Source organism: Bos javanicus, chromosome 4 (genome assembly GCF_032452875.1).
Source record: "Bos javanicus breed banteng chromosome 4, ARS-OSU_banteng_1.0, whole genome shotgun sequence".
Lineage (NCBI taxonomy): Eukaryota > Metazoa > Chordata > Mammalia > Artiodactyla > Bovidae > Bos > Bos javanicus.
Genome location: NC_083871.1, coordinates 6,421,481 through 6,439,368, shown reverse-complemented (window position 1 = coordinate 6,439,368; position 17,888 = coordinate 6,421,481). Strand labels below are relative to the sequence as shown.

Below are 17,888 nucleotides of genomic sequence, written 5' to 3'. Positions count from 1 at the left end.
GTTAAGCCACTCAGTCATGTCTGACTCTTTGTGACCCCATGGACAGTGCAGCAAGCCAGGCCTCCCTGTCCCTCACCAACTCCTGGAGTTTATTCAAACTCAGGTCCATTGAGTTGGTGATGCCATCCAACCATCTCATCCTTGTTGTCTCCCTCTTCTCCCACCTTCAATCTTTCCTAGCATCAGGGGTTTTTCCAGTAAGTCAGTTCTTCACATCAGGTGGCCAAAATATTGGAGCTTCAGTTTCAGCATCAGACCTTCCAATCAATATTCAGGACTGATTTCCTTTGATCTCCTTGCAGTCCAAGGGACTCTCAAGAGTCTTCTCCAACACCACAGTTCAAAAGAACCAATTCTTAGGCACTCAGCTTTCTTAATGGTCCAACTCTCATATCCATATATGACTACTGGAAAAACTGTAGTATGACTAGAAGGACTTTTGATGGTAAAGTCATGTCTCTGCTTTTTAGTATGCTGTCTAGGTTGGTCATAACTTTTCTTCCAAGGAGCAAATATCTTTTAATTTCATGGCTGCAGTCACCATCTGCAGTGATTTTGGAGCCCAGAAAAATAAAGTCTCTCATTCTTTCTACTGTTTCCCCATCTATTTGCCATGAAGTGATGGGACCATCTCTAACACAGCTCTTATTCTTTCCTATGTGTATGGGTCAGATGTAGAAATTATATTGAGGTAGCACCAATTTGTTTGGCATAAATTTCGTATTTGTTAGTCATGCATAACACTAACAGTGTTGGTTTGATTTTGGTGACTTCTGCACTAAACATGGATTTTTATCTGCAAAGGCACTGAAATATTTGCTGATGACTTGCTAATATGAGTCATCATAAACTGTGCTAATTAACATGACAATGGGATACTGGGGAGTATAGTACCTAGAGATAACCTAGAAGTATAAACACTGTAATAAAAACAGTTAATAACTTGATCTAATAGACATACATAAATAAATATTTTTGCAATAATCATTGATAAAAATTACTACACATTACATATAAAACAAGTCTAATTTTTTTTAATGTTTTAAACCATACAGAATATATTCTTTGCCTACAAGACAATTAAATCAAAATATACTTAAAGATTATGTATTTGAAAATATAAAAATATGTTTTTCAATGAGTTACTGACCAGAGAAGAAAGCATAAGGGAAAAGTAGAAAATATCTTGAACAATAATAAGATATCGTACAACACAAGGAATATAACCTGTATTTTATAATAACCTATAAATGGAGTATAATCTTTAAAAATTGTGAGTCACTATATTGTACACCTATAACATATAATATTGTACATCAACTATAGTTTCAGTTAAAAATGGAAGTACTGTAGCAACATGTGTGGGAATGCAATTACAATAATCTCTGGAGGAAAATATATAATCTTAAAAAATACAGCAGAAGAAGTCCTGAAAATTTAAGAACTATGCAAGCATCCATCTCAAAAAGTGAGAAAAAGAGGAATTTTTTTTTTACTGAAGGGAGGATATAATAAAGATAAAATAAGAAATTATGGAAATAGAAAACAAACACATTTTAAAAGATCAGCAGTGCCACAGGTTGGTTCACTGAAAAACATTTGATAGTTATCTGTCAGTGCCAGTCAAGAAGAATAAAAATATAACTTTGGGGGAGCCAGTATAATGGTGGCCACATAAAACTGGCCTTCTCCACAGAAACTCAGAAACAATTCATAATAAGACAAATAATAGTTTTCAAGAGCCTATTATACACAGTGAAGTAAGTTAAAAGAGAAAGATAAATATCGTATACTAACACATATGTACAGAACTAGAAAAATGGTACTGAAGAATTTACTTACAGGGCAACAGTGGAGAAACAGACATAGAGAAGAGACCTATGGACATGGGGAGAGGGGAGGAGAGGGTGAGATGTTTGGAGAGAGTAACATGGAAACTTACATTACTGTATGTAAAATAGATAGCCAATGGGAATGGGCTGTATGTCTCAGGAAACTCAAACAGGAGCTCTGTATCAACCTAGAGGGGTGAGATGGGGAGGGACATGTGAGGGAGGTTCAAGAGGGAGGGGATATATGTATACTTATGGCTGATCCATGTTGAGGTTTGACAGAAAACAAAAAAATTCTGTAAAGCAATTATCCTTCAATAAAAAAATAATTTTTAAAAATCAGCATAACTAGAAGACAGAGAAACTCTAAAATTGAAATTACTGCAAGTTAAAAATAAAACAAGTCATGCCTCAAGTTCTCAACAGAAAACTTTTTATGGTAAATGAAAATAGTCTTGCAAAAATTACATGGTAAATAGAAGGCAGCCTAAATTTTTTTTTTTTAAACCTGGATAAATAGACTAAGTCTCTGGTGATTTAGACAGGAATCTGCCTGCAGTGCAGGAGATCCAGGTTTGATCCTCAGTCGGTAAAATCCCCTGGAGAATGGAATGGCCTCCCACTCCAGTATTCTTGCCTGGAGAATTCCATGGACAGAGTCTGACAGGCTGAGGGGTCACAAAGAGTTGGACGAAATTGAGCAACAAACACTACTAAGACTGAAAATATAAATGATGCCTAAACCTAAGTATGAGTCTACAGAGAATGAGTTAGAATAGCAGGTGATTTGTGATGGCAGTTTCTGAAGGGAATTGGTTGTGTAGGAGAAGAAGATTAAAAGGAATGAGAGTCACTTTTTGGAGGTTGGGTGACAAAGGGTCAAAAAAGGAAGGAAAGAAGAAAATTTAAGATCCTGAAAGGCAAAAAGAATTACTTAATTGGAGATTACACAGCCCATCTTCTAACAGTCAAATAAGATTGGGAAAAAAAAAAAAAAAAAAGGAATTGTACTTGGCTACACTGACAAAAGAGGGCACAATTGAACTTTAAATTTTATAAACCACATGAAATTCACAGATTGAATTAAACTGTAATAAAACAGAAAACAAGAATTAGAATACTTCAGTGAAGACAATTACTCCCCAAACCAACTATAAAGCAGAAGAGCATTGTAATACACTCCGAAGTTTGTTATATATTTTCAAACAACCATTTGGGGATGTGAAAAAGTACAGAAATTTCATACAGAAATTCAAAGAATAATTGCAAATAAAATTTTAGGTAAAATAAAGATTCATTCAGAAATTATGACTTCATTACATGAAACCCAAGAAAAAGGCAATTAAAATAAAAATTTAATGAAAATCATCCAAGAGAATAAAAAGGCAATAAAGAATTAGTTCAAAATAGCTAAGAGAAAATGGTTGAAAAGGAAGATATGCAAAGAAGAAACAGTTCAGTTCAGTCACTCAGTCATGTCCGACTCTTTGCAACCCCATGGGCTACAGTAAGCCAGGCTTCCCTGTCCATCACCAACTCACAGACTTGCTCAGACTCATGTACATGGAGTCAGTGATGCAGTCCAACCATCTCATCCTCTGTTGTCCCCTTCTCCTCCTGCCTTTGATCTTTCCCAGCATCAGGGTCTTTTTCAGTGAGACAGTTATTCGCATCAGATGGCCAGTGTATTGGAGCTTCAGCTTCAGCACGAGACCTTCCAATGAATATTCAGGACTGACTGGCTTGATCTCCTTGCAGTCCAAGGGACTCTCAAGAGTCTTCTCCAACACCACAGTTCAAAAGCATCAATTCTTAGGCGCTCAGCCTTCTTCACAGTCCAACTCTCACATCCATACATGACCACAGGAAAAACCATAGCCTTGACTAGATGGACCTTTGTCACCAAAGTAATGTCTCTGCTTTTTAATATCCTGTCTAGGTTTGGCTTAGCTTTTCTTCCAAGGAGCAAGTGTCTTTTACTTTCAGGGCTGCAGTCACCATCCATAGTGATTTTGGAACCCAAGGTAATAAAGTCTGTCACTATTTCCATTGTTTCCCCATCTATTTGCCATGAAGTGATGGGCCTGGATGCCATGATCTTAGTTTTTTGAATGTTGAGTTTTAAGCCAGCTTTTTCACTCTGACTTTCATCAAGAGGTTCTTTAGTTCCTCTTTGCTTTCTGCTATAAGGTGGTATCATCTGCATATCTGAGGTTATTGGTATGACATCTTGTACTTCATCCAGCCTGGCATTTCATATGATGTACTCTGCATATAAGTTAAATTAGCAGGGTGACAATATACAGCCTTGACGTACTCCTTTCCCAATTTGGAACCAGTCTGTTGTTCCATGTCTGGTTCTAACTGTTGCTTCTTGACCTGCATACAGATTTCTCAGGAGGCAGGTTAGGTGGTCTGGTATTCCCATCTCTTGAAGAATTTTCCAGAGTTTGTTGTGATCCACACAGTCAAAGGCTTTGGTGTAGTCAGTAAATCAGAAGGAGATGTGTTTTTTTGGAACTCTCTTTCTGAAACTTTCTGTGATCCAGTGGATGTTGGCAATTTGATCTCTGATTCCTCTGTCTTCTCTAAATCCAACTGGAACATCTGGAAGGCCTCAGTTCACATACTGTTGAAGCCTTGCTTGGAGAATTTTGAGCATAACTTTTCTAGTATGTGAAATGAGTGCAATTGTGTGGTAGTTTGAGCATTCTTTGGCATTGCCTTTCTTTGGAGTTGGAATGAAAATGGACTATATCCAGTCCTGTGGCCACTGCTGAGTTCCCCAAATTTGCTGGCATATTAAGTGCAGCACTTTCACAGCATCATCTTTTAGGATTTGAAATAGCTCAACTGGAATTCCATCACCTCCACTAGCTTTGTTCTTAGTGATGCTTCCTAAAGCCCACTTGACTTTGCATTCCAGAATGTCTGGCTCTGGTGAGTGATCACACTATCATAGTCATCTGGGTCATTAAGATTTTTTTGTATAGTTCTTCTTTGTATTCTTTCCACCTCTTGATATCGTCTGCTCCTGCTAGGTCCATACCGTCTCTGTCCTGTATTGAGCCCATCTTTGCATGAAATGCTCCCTTGGTATCTCTAATTTTCTTTAAGAGATCTCTAGTCTTTCCCATTCTATTGTTTTCCTCCATTTCTTTGCACTGATCACTGAGGAAGGCTTTCTTATCTCTCCTTGCTATTCTTTGGAATTCTCCATTCAGATGGGTCTATCTTTCCTTTTCTCCTTTGCCTTTAGCTTCTCTTCCTTTCTCAGCTATTTGTAATGCCTCCTCCAACAATCATTTTTCCTTTTTGCATTTATTTTTCTTGGGGATGGTCTTGATCACTGTCTCCTCTACAGTGTCATGAACTTCCATCCATAATTCTTTAGGCACTCTGTCTATCAAATCTAATGCCTTAAATCTATTTCTCACTTCCACTGTATAATTATAAGGGATTTGATTTAGGTCATACCTGAATGGTCTAGTGGTTTTCCGTACTTTCTTCAATTTAAGTCTGAATTTTGCAATAAAGTGTTCATGATCTGTGTGCAGTCAGCTCCTCATCTTGTTTTTGCTGACTGTATAGAGCTTCTCCATCTTTGGCTGTAAAGAATGTAATTAATCTGATTTCAGTATTGACCATCTGGTGATGTCTATGTGTGGAATCATCTCTTGTGTTGTTGGAAGAGGGTTTTGCTATGACCAGTCCATTTTTTTGGCAAAACTCTGTTAGCCTTTGCCCTGCTTCAATACTCCAAGGCCAGACTTGCCGGTTACTCCAGGTATTTCTTGACTTCCTCCTTTTGCATTCCAGACCCCTATGATGAAAAGGACATCTTTTTTTTGGTGTTAGTTCTAGAAGGTCTTGTAGGTCATCATAGAACTGTTCAATTTCAGCTTCTTTGACTTTAGTGGTTTGGGCATAGACTTGGATTACTGTAATATTGAATGGCTTGCCTTGGAAATGAACAGAAATCATTCTGTCATTTTTGAGATTGCAACCAAGTACTGCATTTTGTACTCTTTTGTTGACTATGAGGGATACTCCATTTCTTCTAAGGGATTCAGTGGAGTAGAAGGTCATACACTCATCTTCTCCTGTGAGATCTCCAAAATTGCAGCTCACCGGTCAACAGTGGCCTGCTGTGGAGATGGGGGCTCTGGCTGCTGCAGACCTGGGACACGCAGCATGTGCAGAAGCCCTGTTGGAGGAGGTCACCATTAGCCCCACCGTAGAGCTGCCGAGCAGACAACCACAAACTGCAGAACAATTATACCAAAATAATTTTCAACCTGTTAAGAAAGTTCTAGGACCCACAATAGATTTCCCAACCTGGGAATTTGGCAAAGGGACTGAGAAACCCCAAGGAATCTGACTTTGGAGGCCAGTGGGATTTGATTACAGAACTTCCACAGAACTGGGGAAACAGACTCTTGGAGGGCACAAACAAAACCTTGTGTGCACCAGGAGCCAGGAGAAAGGAGCAGTGTCCCACAAGAGAGTGAGCAAGACTTGCCTGTGAGTGTCCAGGAGTCTCTGGTAGAGGCATGGGTGGCCTTCTGCAGGGTCAGGGGCACTGAACACAGCAGCATGGGCATGAGTCCTTTTGAAGGAGGTCACCATTCTCATTACCTCTGCCATGATTTGGCTTCAGGCCAAACAACAGGGAGGGAATGCAGCCCCACCTATCAACAGAAAATTGGATTAAAGTTTTACTGAGCATGGCCCTGCCCATCAGAACAAGACCCAGATTCCCCCTCAGTCAGTCTCTCGAATCAGGAAACTTCCACAAGCCTCTCATTCTTAACCATCAGAGGGCAGACAGAATGAAAGAAGAAACAATATATGTATAATTAGAGTCCCTGAAGAAGAGCTAAATAATAGACTGGGTATAATATGTCAAACCAGTGTTTCTCAACCTTGATACAATTGACGTTTGTTGGTGGTGGTGGTGGTATTTAGTGGCTAAGTCATGTCGGACTCATTTTTGGCCCACGGACTGTGTAGCCTACCAGGCTCCTCTGTCCATGGAATTTCCCAGGCAAGAATACTGGAGTGGGTTGTCATTTCCTTCTCCAGGAGATATTCCTAACCCAGGGATGGAACCCACATCTCGTGAATCAGCTGGCAGATTCTTTACCGCTGAGCTACCAGGGAAGCCCCACACTGACATTAAGGGCTGGGTAATTCTTTGTTGTGCAGGACATTGTGTGCATTGTAGGATCATTAGCCGCTTTCCTAGTTTCTCCCCACTAAACGCCAGTAAAACTCTCCTTGCTGAATTAATATACCTTCTCAGAAAGCTAGAAAATGGGCAGCAAAGTGGAGACAAAATAGACAAAATAGTGACAGTTTCCAAACCACAGCCCAAGGAAGGGAAATCATACAAAGCTTTTCATGCTTATGCAGTTGAGGAAATTGGAGTTGCAGGTGACTAAGTCAAGCAAAATGTGCATAGTAGGATATCTGGGTGGAGGGAGCTACATAGAAGGGGCTCTGGAGACCTGGGTGTGGGGCAAAGAATGCACAGGTCTCTGAGTGTAGATCTGCATGTCCTTAAGAGGAAATTACCAAAGCTGGGCAAAGACCTATTGTAAAGAACTTCATGATCATTCTCTTGACACGCAGACAGTCAGAGGATGGTTCATGTCCCCACAAAGAAGGAAGACACCTAATACATGGGATATCAGTAGATGCTTCAGAAGGATATCACCTCTAGTCAGGTCAAGACAGTCCTCTAAAGGTTCCTCTGGACTTCAACAAACAAAGTTTAAAAGGAACCCTCGAAAGCACCCAACTGATTTCAATTATTGAACTTTGCACTGAAATAGAGTCTAATACTGAGTATAAAACTACTTCTAGCAACCAACAAACTAAAGTGCAAAACAGACGCACAATAAAAAAAATCATTTTTATGCAGAGAAGAAGAAAAATATTACCCTAGTCAAGAGAAAAACAAATCAATAATACCAGACACAGGAGTGACAGACATGAAGAAACAACAGGAATATGTTACAAATTTGTTCCCTACATTCAGGCTGTGGAGGAGACCACAACCATGACAACGTGGAAAATTGGCTGCACAAACAAGACGCAAAAGGATTTATAGAGAAAAATACAGCGTCTAAAATTAAAGATAAACAGCTCCAAAAGCAGATTAGACCCTGCAAAATAAAAGAATAATGAAAGACATAGGAATAGGAACTGTCCAAAATAAACACAGGGAAAAGATCTGCAGTCAACTGTGGGACAATTTCAAGCAGCCTAACATACACGTAGTTGGAATCCCAGGGGAGAAAAGAAGGTGGGAAAAATTATTGGGGGAAATAATGGCCAAAATTATTCCTAACGGATGGAAATTATAAATCTGCAGACCCAAGAAATTCAGCAGATGCCAAGCTGAATATAGATGAACCCATGTACATCAATCCCATTGCTGAAAAACAGTGATAAAAGAGAAGATCCTAAAACAGGTAGAGGAAGAAATGTATATACAAAGAAGCACATATAAAAATGGCAGAGGCTTCTTGTTAGAATCCGTACAAGCCAGAAGAAAATGAGAACACAGTAAATTTTTAAAAAGTCATCTAAGAACGCTTTAACCAGCAGTTACAAATATTTGGGAACCCTCTGGCAAAAATACAAAGTGTATTGAGAAACATTAAAAAGTATGCAAATAGAGCAATTTGCTCTCATCTGGATTGGAAGGCTCAGTGTTAAAATTTTTTTAGACCTTTCTAAGTTGATTTTTAGTCTTAGTGCAATTCCAATCAACATCCAAGCTTTTTTTTTTTTTTTTTTACTTATTTTTGTTTCAGATGGTTGGATGAGGCATCTACATTCTAGCACATCTTCTTAATCACTAAACAAGTGAAAAACAGCTTGCTGCTGCTGCTGCTAAGTCGCTTCAGTCGTGTCCGACTCTGTACGACCCCATAGACAGCAGCCCACCAGGCTCCTCCGTCCCTGGGATTCTCCAGGCAAGAACACTGGAGTGGGTTGCCATTTCCTTCTCCAATGCAGGAAAGTGAAAAATGAAAGTGAAGTCTCTCAGTCATGTCTGACCCTTAGCGACCCCATGGATTGCAGCCCACCAGGCTCCTCCATCCATGGGATTTTCCAGGCAAGAGTACTGGAGTGGGGTGCCATTGCCTTCTCCGGAAAAACAGCTTACTTACATATAAAAAGGCTACTTACATATAAAAAGGCAACGGGAAAAGGTCATGATTGTCTAATAGGGGACTGGAATCCCCCAATAAATTATCTTACAAAAATATCAAACTTGCTTTTCCACTTTTCTACTCTTAAAAATGGGAAAAAAATTCACATTAAAAAGAAAAGATCTTAGGCTGGTAAATAGCAAATAATCATGTTTACATCCAAGTCCTTCAAATAAATATTTTAAACAGACTTGTTTTCCAAAAAATAGGTCAAGTGTTTAGCCTACACTTGTTTGGTCCACTAAAAGACCATTCATGAACTGGACTGCAACTCAGACCCTACCAAGAGTGACATGCAAGTCACTGAGGCTGGATATGCACCAGTGCATACTTCATACATGGGACATAGCTATTAATAACACTGCTATGCATACTACTGCCATAAGTAGTTTTACCCTGTAAAACCCCTCAAACCCAACTGGGAATGGAACTGCAAGGAAAGAACAAAAGAAAACACTTTGCCTGTTGTAGGCATTTGCTCAGTAATTTTTAAAACTTATCACACTTTTGGGACTTAAAGATTACTGAACATGAGATAAAATTCAATACTGCTTACAAATCCCTGAAGTTGAAGAGCATATTCAACACTCCTGTGGAGAGCACACAAGGGAGTGTCCGTCACAGCATACATTATAGCATATTCTGCCTGGTCTAGTCCTGGCTTTTCATTCTAAAGTCTTAAATGGCCTTGGATCTTTAAAAGATGGAGACTTAATAAAAAATGATGTTATGTTGCATTTTTCTGTTCTTACAACCAACTTTAGAAGTACAGTGGAAGGGTTGATAGGGCTTTCTGTATCTCCTCATACTTTAAAAGCCAATTTTAATGTGTTAATTGGAATATGACATCACAATAAAAATCAAATTGGCTTTTAAAGTATGAGGAGATACAGAAAGCCCTATGAACACCCAAGCTTTTTGAAAATTGAAAATTTCTCTATAAAATGAATACAGAAATCTAAGAATCATAAATAACCAAGACTAGTCTTAGCAAGGGAGTGGAATCAATATTCATTTTTAATAAAAGCTATGAACAGATTAAATTTATAAGGGGACTTCCTGAACCTGATTTTGGACATCTGTGGTACACTAAGGTTAAAGTAATGATAAAAGACAACTTTTTTTCCTTAGAATCAGGAATAAGAAATGCCTGCTCTTGCCATTTTTCTTTTCCATCTCATAGAGGTAATAGCTATTGCAGTAACATAAGGAAGAGAAGTAGAAGTCATAGATATTGGAAAGGAAGAAACAAATCCATCTTTACATAGATATTATATAGAAAACCCTCAGGAATCTGCAAAACAACTACTGAAAATAGTTGCTGAGTCAATTAAAGGCACAGGTTTATTGTTTAATGTACAAAAACCAATTGTATCTTTACATATCAGAAGCAAACAATTGGAAAATGAAAATTTAAGATTGTATTTTACAAACCAAAACTAACATAGAATTTTGTCCCAAACATATCCCAAAGAAAGGCAATGCCAAAGAATGCTCAAACTACCACACAATTGCACTCATCTCACATGCCAGTAAAGTAATGCTTAAAATTCTCCAAGCCAGGCTGCAGCAATACATGAACCGTGAACTTCCAGATGTTCAAGCTGGTTTTAGAAAAGGCAGAGGAACCAGAGATCAAATTGCCAACATGCGCTGGATAGTCAAAAAACCAAAAAAGTTCCAGAAAAACATATATTTCTGCTTTATTGACTATGCTAAAGCCTTTGACTATGTGGATCACAATAAACTGTGGAAAATTCTGAAAGAGATGGGAATACCAGACCACCTGATCTGCCTCTTGAGAAACCTATATGCAGGTCAGGAAGCAACAGTTAGAACTGGACATGGAACAACAGACTGGTTCCAAATAGGAGAAGGAGTACGTCAAGGCTGTATATTGTCACCCTGCTTATTTAACTTCTGTGCAGAGTACATCATGAGAAACACTGGGCTGGAGGAAGCACAAGCTGGAATCAAGATTGCCGGGAGAAATATCAATAACCTCAGACATGCAGATGACACCACCCTTATGGCAGAAAGCGAAGAATAACTAAAGAGCCTCTTAATGAAAGTGAAAGAGGAGAATGAAAAAGTTGACTTAAAGCTCAACATTCAGAAAACGAAGATCATGGCATCCAGTCCCATCACTTCATGGCAAATAGATGGGAAAACAGTGGAAACAGTGTCAGACTTTATTTTTGGGGGCTCCAAAATCACTGCAGATGGTGACTGCAGCCATGAAATTAAAAGACGCTTACTCTTAGAAGGAAAGTTATGACTAACCTAGAGCAGAGACATTACTTTGCCAACAAAGGTCCGTCTAGTCAAGGCTGTTGTTTTTCCAGTGGTCATGTATGGATGTGAGAGTTGGACTATGAAGAAAGCTGAGTGCTGAAGAATTGATGCTTTTGAACTGCGGTGTTGGAGAAGACTCTTGAGAGCCCCTTGGACTGCAAGGAGATCTAAGAAGTCCATCCTAAAGGAGATCAGTCCTGGGTGTTCATTGGAAGGACTGATGTTGAAGCTGAAACTCCAATACTTTGGCCACCTGATGCGAAGAGCTGACTCATTTGAAAAGACCCTGGTGCTAGGAAAGATTGAGGGCAGGAGGAGAAGGGGATGACAGAGGATGAGATGGTTGGATGGTATCACCGACTTGATGGACATGGGTTTGGGTTAACTCCAGGAGTTGGTGATGGCAGGGAGGCCTGTCATGCTGCGGTTCATGGGGTCACAAAGAGTCGGACATGACTGAGCGACTGAACTGAACTGAACTGATGCACATTTTCTTCCCTGAAACTAGAGTACTATACTGAGTGAAATAAAGAAGACCTAAATAAATGTAAAGCAAACCAGGCTTATAGACAGAAAGACCTATTAGTGTTAAAAATCCTAAGAGGCACTTTTAAAGAAATTGGCAAGCTGATTGTAAAATCAGTATACAATGGAAACCTGAAATAGCTAAAACTATTTTGAATAAAAAGGACAAGTTGGAGGATTTATTCCACCTGATTTCAAGTCTTACTATAAAGCTACAATAATCAGTGAGTGAGTGTGAGTGAAGTCGCACAGTCATGTCTGACACTCTGCGACCCCATGGACTGTAGCTACCAGATTCCTCTGTCCATGGGATTTTCCAGGCAAGAGTACTGGAGTGGGTTGCCATTTACCAATAGGCAAATGATAGACATACAGATTAATGGAACCTAAGAGTCCAGAAATACAGCCACGAATGTGCCAAACATTTTAGTGAAGAAAGGAAAGTCTTTTAATGTATTATAGAAACAGCTGGATATACCATTAACCTGTACAAAAAATAATCTTAAATGGATAATAAGCCTTAATATAAAATTAAGGTTATAAAATTTTTTAAATATTTAGATTTTCAAAATGCATTATTAAGAAAATTAATCAGCAAACCTCAGGAAAATATTCACATTCATATAAATAAGAAAGGATTTGTTTCTAAGATGTATAAAGATCGCTTAAAATCAATCAGGAACAAGATGAACACCCCAAATGAAAAATTTTCAAAAGATCTGAACAGACACCTCAGAAAAAAATATAAGAATGGCTAATGGACACATTAAAAAATGCTTGATGTGCTGAGTCATTAGTGAAATACAACTTAAATACAGTATATCTCCACAATAGCTAAAAATTTTTTTATAAATAAAATTTTATTTTAACTCACAAAAAATAAGAATATACAAATAGTTCACTGAATTAGGAAGAAGAGAAAACTAACATGCCTAACAGCTGCACTCATCTCACATGCTAGTAAAGTAATGCTCAAAATTCTCCAAACCAGGCTTCAGCAATACATGAACCGTGAACTTCCAGATGTTCAAGCTGGTTTTATTTATTTATTTATTTTTTAATTTTATTTTATTTTTAAACATTACATAATTGTATTAGTTTTGCCAAATATCAAAATGAATCCGCCACAGGTATACATGTGTTCCCCATCCTGAACCCTCCTCCCTCCTCCCTCCCCATACCATCCCTCTGGGTCGTCCCAGTGCACCAGCCCCAAGCATCCAGTATCGTGCATCGAACCTGGACTGGCAACTCTTTTCATACATGATATTTTACATGTTTCAATGTCATTCTCCCAAATCTTCCCACCCTCTCCCTCTCCCACAGAGTCCATAAGACTGTTCTATACATCAGTGTCTCTTTTGCTGTCTCATACACCGGGTTATTGTTACCATCTTTCTAAAGTCCATATATATGCGTTAGTATACTGTATTGGTGTTTTTCCTTCTGGCTTACTTCACTCTGTATAATAGGCTCCAGTTTCATCCACCTCATCAGAACTGATTCAAATGTATTATTTTTAATGGCTGAGTAATACTCCATTGTGTATATGTACCACTGCTTTCTTTATCCATTCATCTGCTGATGGACATCTAGGTTGCTTCCATGTCCTGGCTATTATAAACAGTGCTGCGATGAACATTGGGGTACACATGTCTCTTTCCCTTCTGGTTTCCTCAGTGTGTATGCCCAGCAGTGGGATTGCTGGATCATAAGGCAGTTCTATTTCCAGTTTTTTAAGGAATCTCCACACTGTTCTCCATAGTGGCTGTACTAGTTTGCATTCCCACCAACAGTGTAAGAGGGTTCCCTTTTCTCCACACCCTCTCCAGCATTTATTATTTGTAGACTTTTAGATCGCAGCCATTCTGACAGGTGTGAAATGGTACCTCATAGTGGTTTTGATTTGCATTTCTCTGATAATGAGTGATGTTGAGCATCTTTTCATGTGTTTGTTAGCCATCTGTATGTCTTCTTTGGAGAAATGTCTATTTAGTTCTTTGGCCCATTTTTTGATTGGGTCGTTTATTTTTCTGGAGTTGAGCTGTAGGAGTTGCTTGTATATTTTTGAGATTAGTTGTTTGTCAGTTGCTTCATTTGCTATTATTTTCTCCCATTCTGAAGGCTGTCTTTTCACCTTGCTAATAGTTTCCTTTGATGTGCAGAAGCTTTTAAGGTTAATTAGGTCCCATTTGTTTATTTTTGCTTTTATTTCCAATATTCTGGGAGGTGGGTCATAGAGGATCCTGCTGTGATGTATGTCAGAGAGTGTTTTGCCTATGTTCTCCTCTAGGAGTTTTATAGTTTCTGGTCTTACGTTGAGATCTTTAATCCATTTTGAGTTTATTTTTGTGTATGGTGTTAGAAAGTGGTCTAGTTTCATTCTTTTACAAGTGGTTGACCAGATTTCCCAGCACCACTTGTTAAAGAGATTGTCTTTAATCCATTGTATATTCTTGCCTCCTTTGTCAAAGATAAGGTGTCCATATGTGCGTGGATTTATCTCTGGGCTTTCTATTTTGTTCCATTGATCTATGTTTCTGTCTTCGTGCCAGTACCATACTGTCTTGATAACTGTGGCTTTGTAGTAGAGCCTGGAGTCAGGTAGGTTGATTCCTCCAGTTCCATTCTTCTTTCTCAAGATCACTTTGGCTATTCGAGGTTTTTTGTATTTCCATACAAATTGTGAAATTATTTGTTCTAGCTCTGTGAAGAATACCTTTGGTAGCTTGATAGGGATTGCATTGAATCTATGAATTGCTTTGGGTAGTATACTCATTTTCACTATATTGATTCTTCCAATCCATGAACATGGTATATTTCTCCATCTATTAGTGTCCTCTTTGATTTCTTTCACCAGTGTTTTATAGTTTTCTATATATAGGTCTTTAGTTTCTTTAGGTAGATATATTCCTAAGTATTTTATTCTTTCCGTTGCAATGGTGAATGGAATTGTTTCCCTGATTTCTCTTTCTGTTTTCTCATTATTAGTGTATAGGAATGCAAGGGATTTCTGTGTGTTGATTTTATATCCTGCAACTTTACTATAATCATTGATTAGTTCTAGTAATTTTCTGGTGGAATCTTTAGGGTTTTCTATGTAGAGGATCATGTCATCTGCAAATAGTGAGAGTTTTACTTCTTCTTTTCCAGTTTGGATTCCTTTTATTTCTTTTTCTGCTCTGATTGCTGTGGCCAAAACTTCCAAAACTATGTTGAATAGTAATGGTGAAAATGGGCACCCTTGTCTTGTTCCTGACTTTAGAGGAAATGCTTTCAATTTTTCACCATTGAGGATAATGTTTGCTGTGGGTTCCTGCTTTCTGGAGAGTTTTTATCATAAATGAGGTCCGTCTAGTCCAAGCTATGGTTTTTCTGGTAGTCTTGTATGAATGTAAGAGTTGAACCATAAAGAAAGCTGAATACTGAAGAATTGATGCTTTTGAACTGTGGTGTTGGAGAAGACACTTGAGAGTCCCTTGGACTGCAAGGAGATCAAACCAGTCAATGCTGAAGGAAATCAGTCCTGAATATTCATTGGAAGGTCTGATGTTGAAGCTGAAGCTTCACTATTTTGGCCACCTGATGTGAAGAACTGACTCACTGGGAAAACACCTGATGCTGGGAAAGATTGAAGGTGGGAGGAGAAGGGGACGACAGAGGATGAGATGGTTGGATGGCATCACTGACTCAATGGACATGAGTTTGAGCAAGCTCTGGGAGTTGATGATGGACAGAGAAGCCTGGGGTGCCTCAGTCCATGGGGTTGGAAAGAGTCAGACACAACTGAGTGACTGAACTGAGCTGAACAGAATAGCCCTTTATCTATTAAAATAGTTTAATTGATTATTAAAACACTTTTCACAGAAAAACTCCAGGGTTAGATAGTTTTACTGATGAATAAAAGGATGTTTAAGGCAGAAATAATATCATCTGACCCAAATAATATATCTGAGAACAAAAGAAGCCTGTCATCAAAATGTGAAAAAGATCCTACAACAAAAATTAGTCTGATATGCCTATGAACAGGCATATGAAAAATATTCTTAGCAAAATTTTACTAAATTGAGTTTGCATGTTAAGTCGCTTCAGTCATGTCCGCCTCTTTGTGACCCTATGCCTGTAGCCCACCAGGCTCCTCTGTCCCTGGGATTCTCCAGGCAGGAATACTAGAGTGGGTTGCCATGACCTTCTCCAGGGGATCTTTCCAACCCAAGGATTGAACGTGCATCTCCTCAGTCTCCTGCATTGGCAGGTGGGTTCTTTACCACTCGCACCATCTGGGAAGACCAATTGGTGATATATAAAAAGGATAAGACATTAGGTCTAAGTGCTGATTATTCCAGGATTGCAAATTTGGTTCAGAATTCCAAGTCAGTGACTATAGTTTACTATATGTGTTCTCAAACTACCACATACTAAGTCACTTCAGTTGTGTCTGACTCTTTGTGACCCTATGGACCATAGCCCGTCAAGCTCCTCTGTCCATGAGATTCTCCAGGCCAGAATACAGAATGGGTTACCATTTCCTCCTTCATGGGCTATTCGCTACCCAGGGATCTAACCCACATCTTGCGTCTTCTGCACTGGTAGGTGGGTTCTTTACCACTAGCAGCACCTGGGAAGCCCCTAACTACCACAGAGTTAAAAATAAATAATACAAGATGTCTGGGGAAGCATCAAATATTTTAAAATGAAGTACCACGGCTCTAAATAATTCATGGGTCAAAGAAGAAATCATGGGAGAAATTAGAAAATGTTTTTTTAACCTAAATTATAAATTTGAAAATAAAACTGATAATTTTATATAAAGGAGTTAAAAGTGTTCTAGGAAGAAACAATTCGTCTTTTGTGTGTATATAAGAAAATAAGAAATGTCTAGAATTAATTATATAAATTGCAGTCTTAAACTGAGAAAATGATTAAGCCAAAAATCAGGGAGATTAAAAAGATGAGTAGAATAATATATATTTGTAAATTTTAATGTAATCAGTAGCAATGTGTGTGTGTGTGTGTAAACAATGTAAATTTTCAAGATAATAGAGGACAGTAGGAAAGCATTAAATCTGGTTGATCCAAGAGATGCTTTGAAAGAAGAAAAATGCAGAAAGATGAGAAAAGAAAGAATGATGAATAGAAAACGTTAGCAATTCTCATTTGTATCTTATCTTTTTAACATTATTCACCCCTTCTAGGATAATGGAGAACCAGTTTTACAATCAAACAAGAAATATAGTGCAAAAGACTCATTTTACAAGTCCTCTACACAAAAGTAAGCATTTTTTCCCCAATATAATTTGATTTAAAAATATATTTCTATTTATTTTTTCTTTAATAACACATCTCCTTCCTGTGCACAATATTCAGGGTCCTGCGAGGACTTCAAAGAACTTCAGACACAATTCTTTACTTACTTACATTGATTGCTAAAATAAACAGTTCAACGGAGAAAAACCTACATTTAATAGAAAAATAAAACCAGAACAGAAAGGAAATGGTCAGAGAGAGAGGATGAGATAAAGGTACAGCATCATAGAAAAGGAGAGCAGAGAAGTTTGAAGGAGAGAATCAAAGTATCTGTTATATGTCTACGCCCCAGGCTGAGATTCTCCAGTGAGTACTCACTCTAAAGGGAGATGGACGCTAAACCACAAGCCTAATAGGTAGACAGATCATATCTTAGAAGGTAATAAGTCAATGCAAAAATGAGAAAAAAAAGTAAAACATGATAAGACCAGGAGTGCCTGGAGGTCTGGGTGGGCCTCCTTGCACAGTGAGATTTGAGCAGAAACTTGGAGGAGATGAGGGGATGTGCAGATGTCTGGAGGGACTGTTTTCCAGTCAAAGGGATTACAGAGTAACAGCCCCATGTCAGACATGTGACTGAGGTGTCTATCAAGGAAGAACAAAGGCCAGGGTCTGCAGCAGAGTAAGGGGGCGGTAGTAAAAGAAGTCAGGAAGTGCCAGAACCCAGATCTCATGGGGCACATTAAGAAACTGTAAATAGTAG

At 38.5% G+C, this 17,888-nt stretch overlaps 1 protein-coding gene across 2 annotated transcripts in view; it reads left to right on the top strand.

The window, feature by feature from the left end:
• The window catches only part of SPMIP7 (sperm microtubule inner protein 7), a 64,977-nt gene that overhangs the window by 13,370 nt on the left and 33,719 nt on the right, over positions 1 to 17,888 (top strand). For both annotated transcript variants that reach the window (XR_009735766.1, XM_061413353.1), the window contains exon 3: positions 17,074 to 17,150. Coding sequence is in view for 1 of the 2 variants with exons in the window: in XM_061413353.1 (XP_061269337.1) it covers positions 17,074 to 17,150 (77 nt within the window). In the remaining variant the exon portion in view is untranslated. The remainder of the gene's footprint in view (positions 1 to 17,073; positions 17,151 to 17,888) is intronic.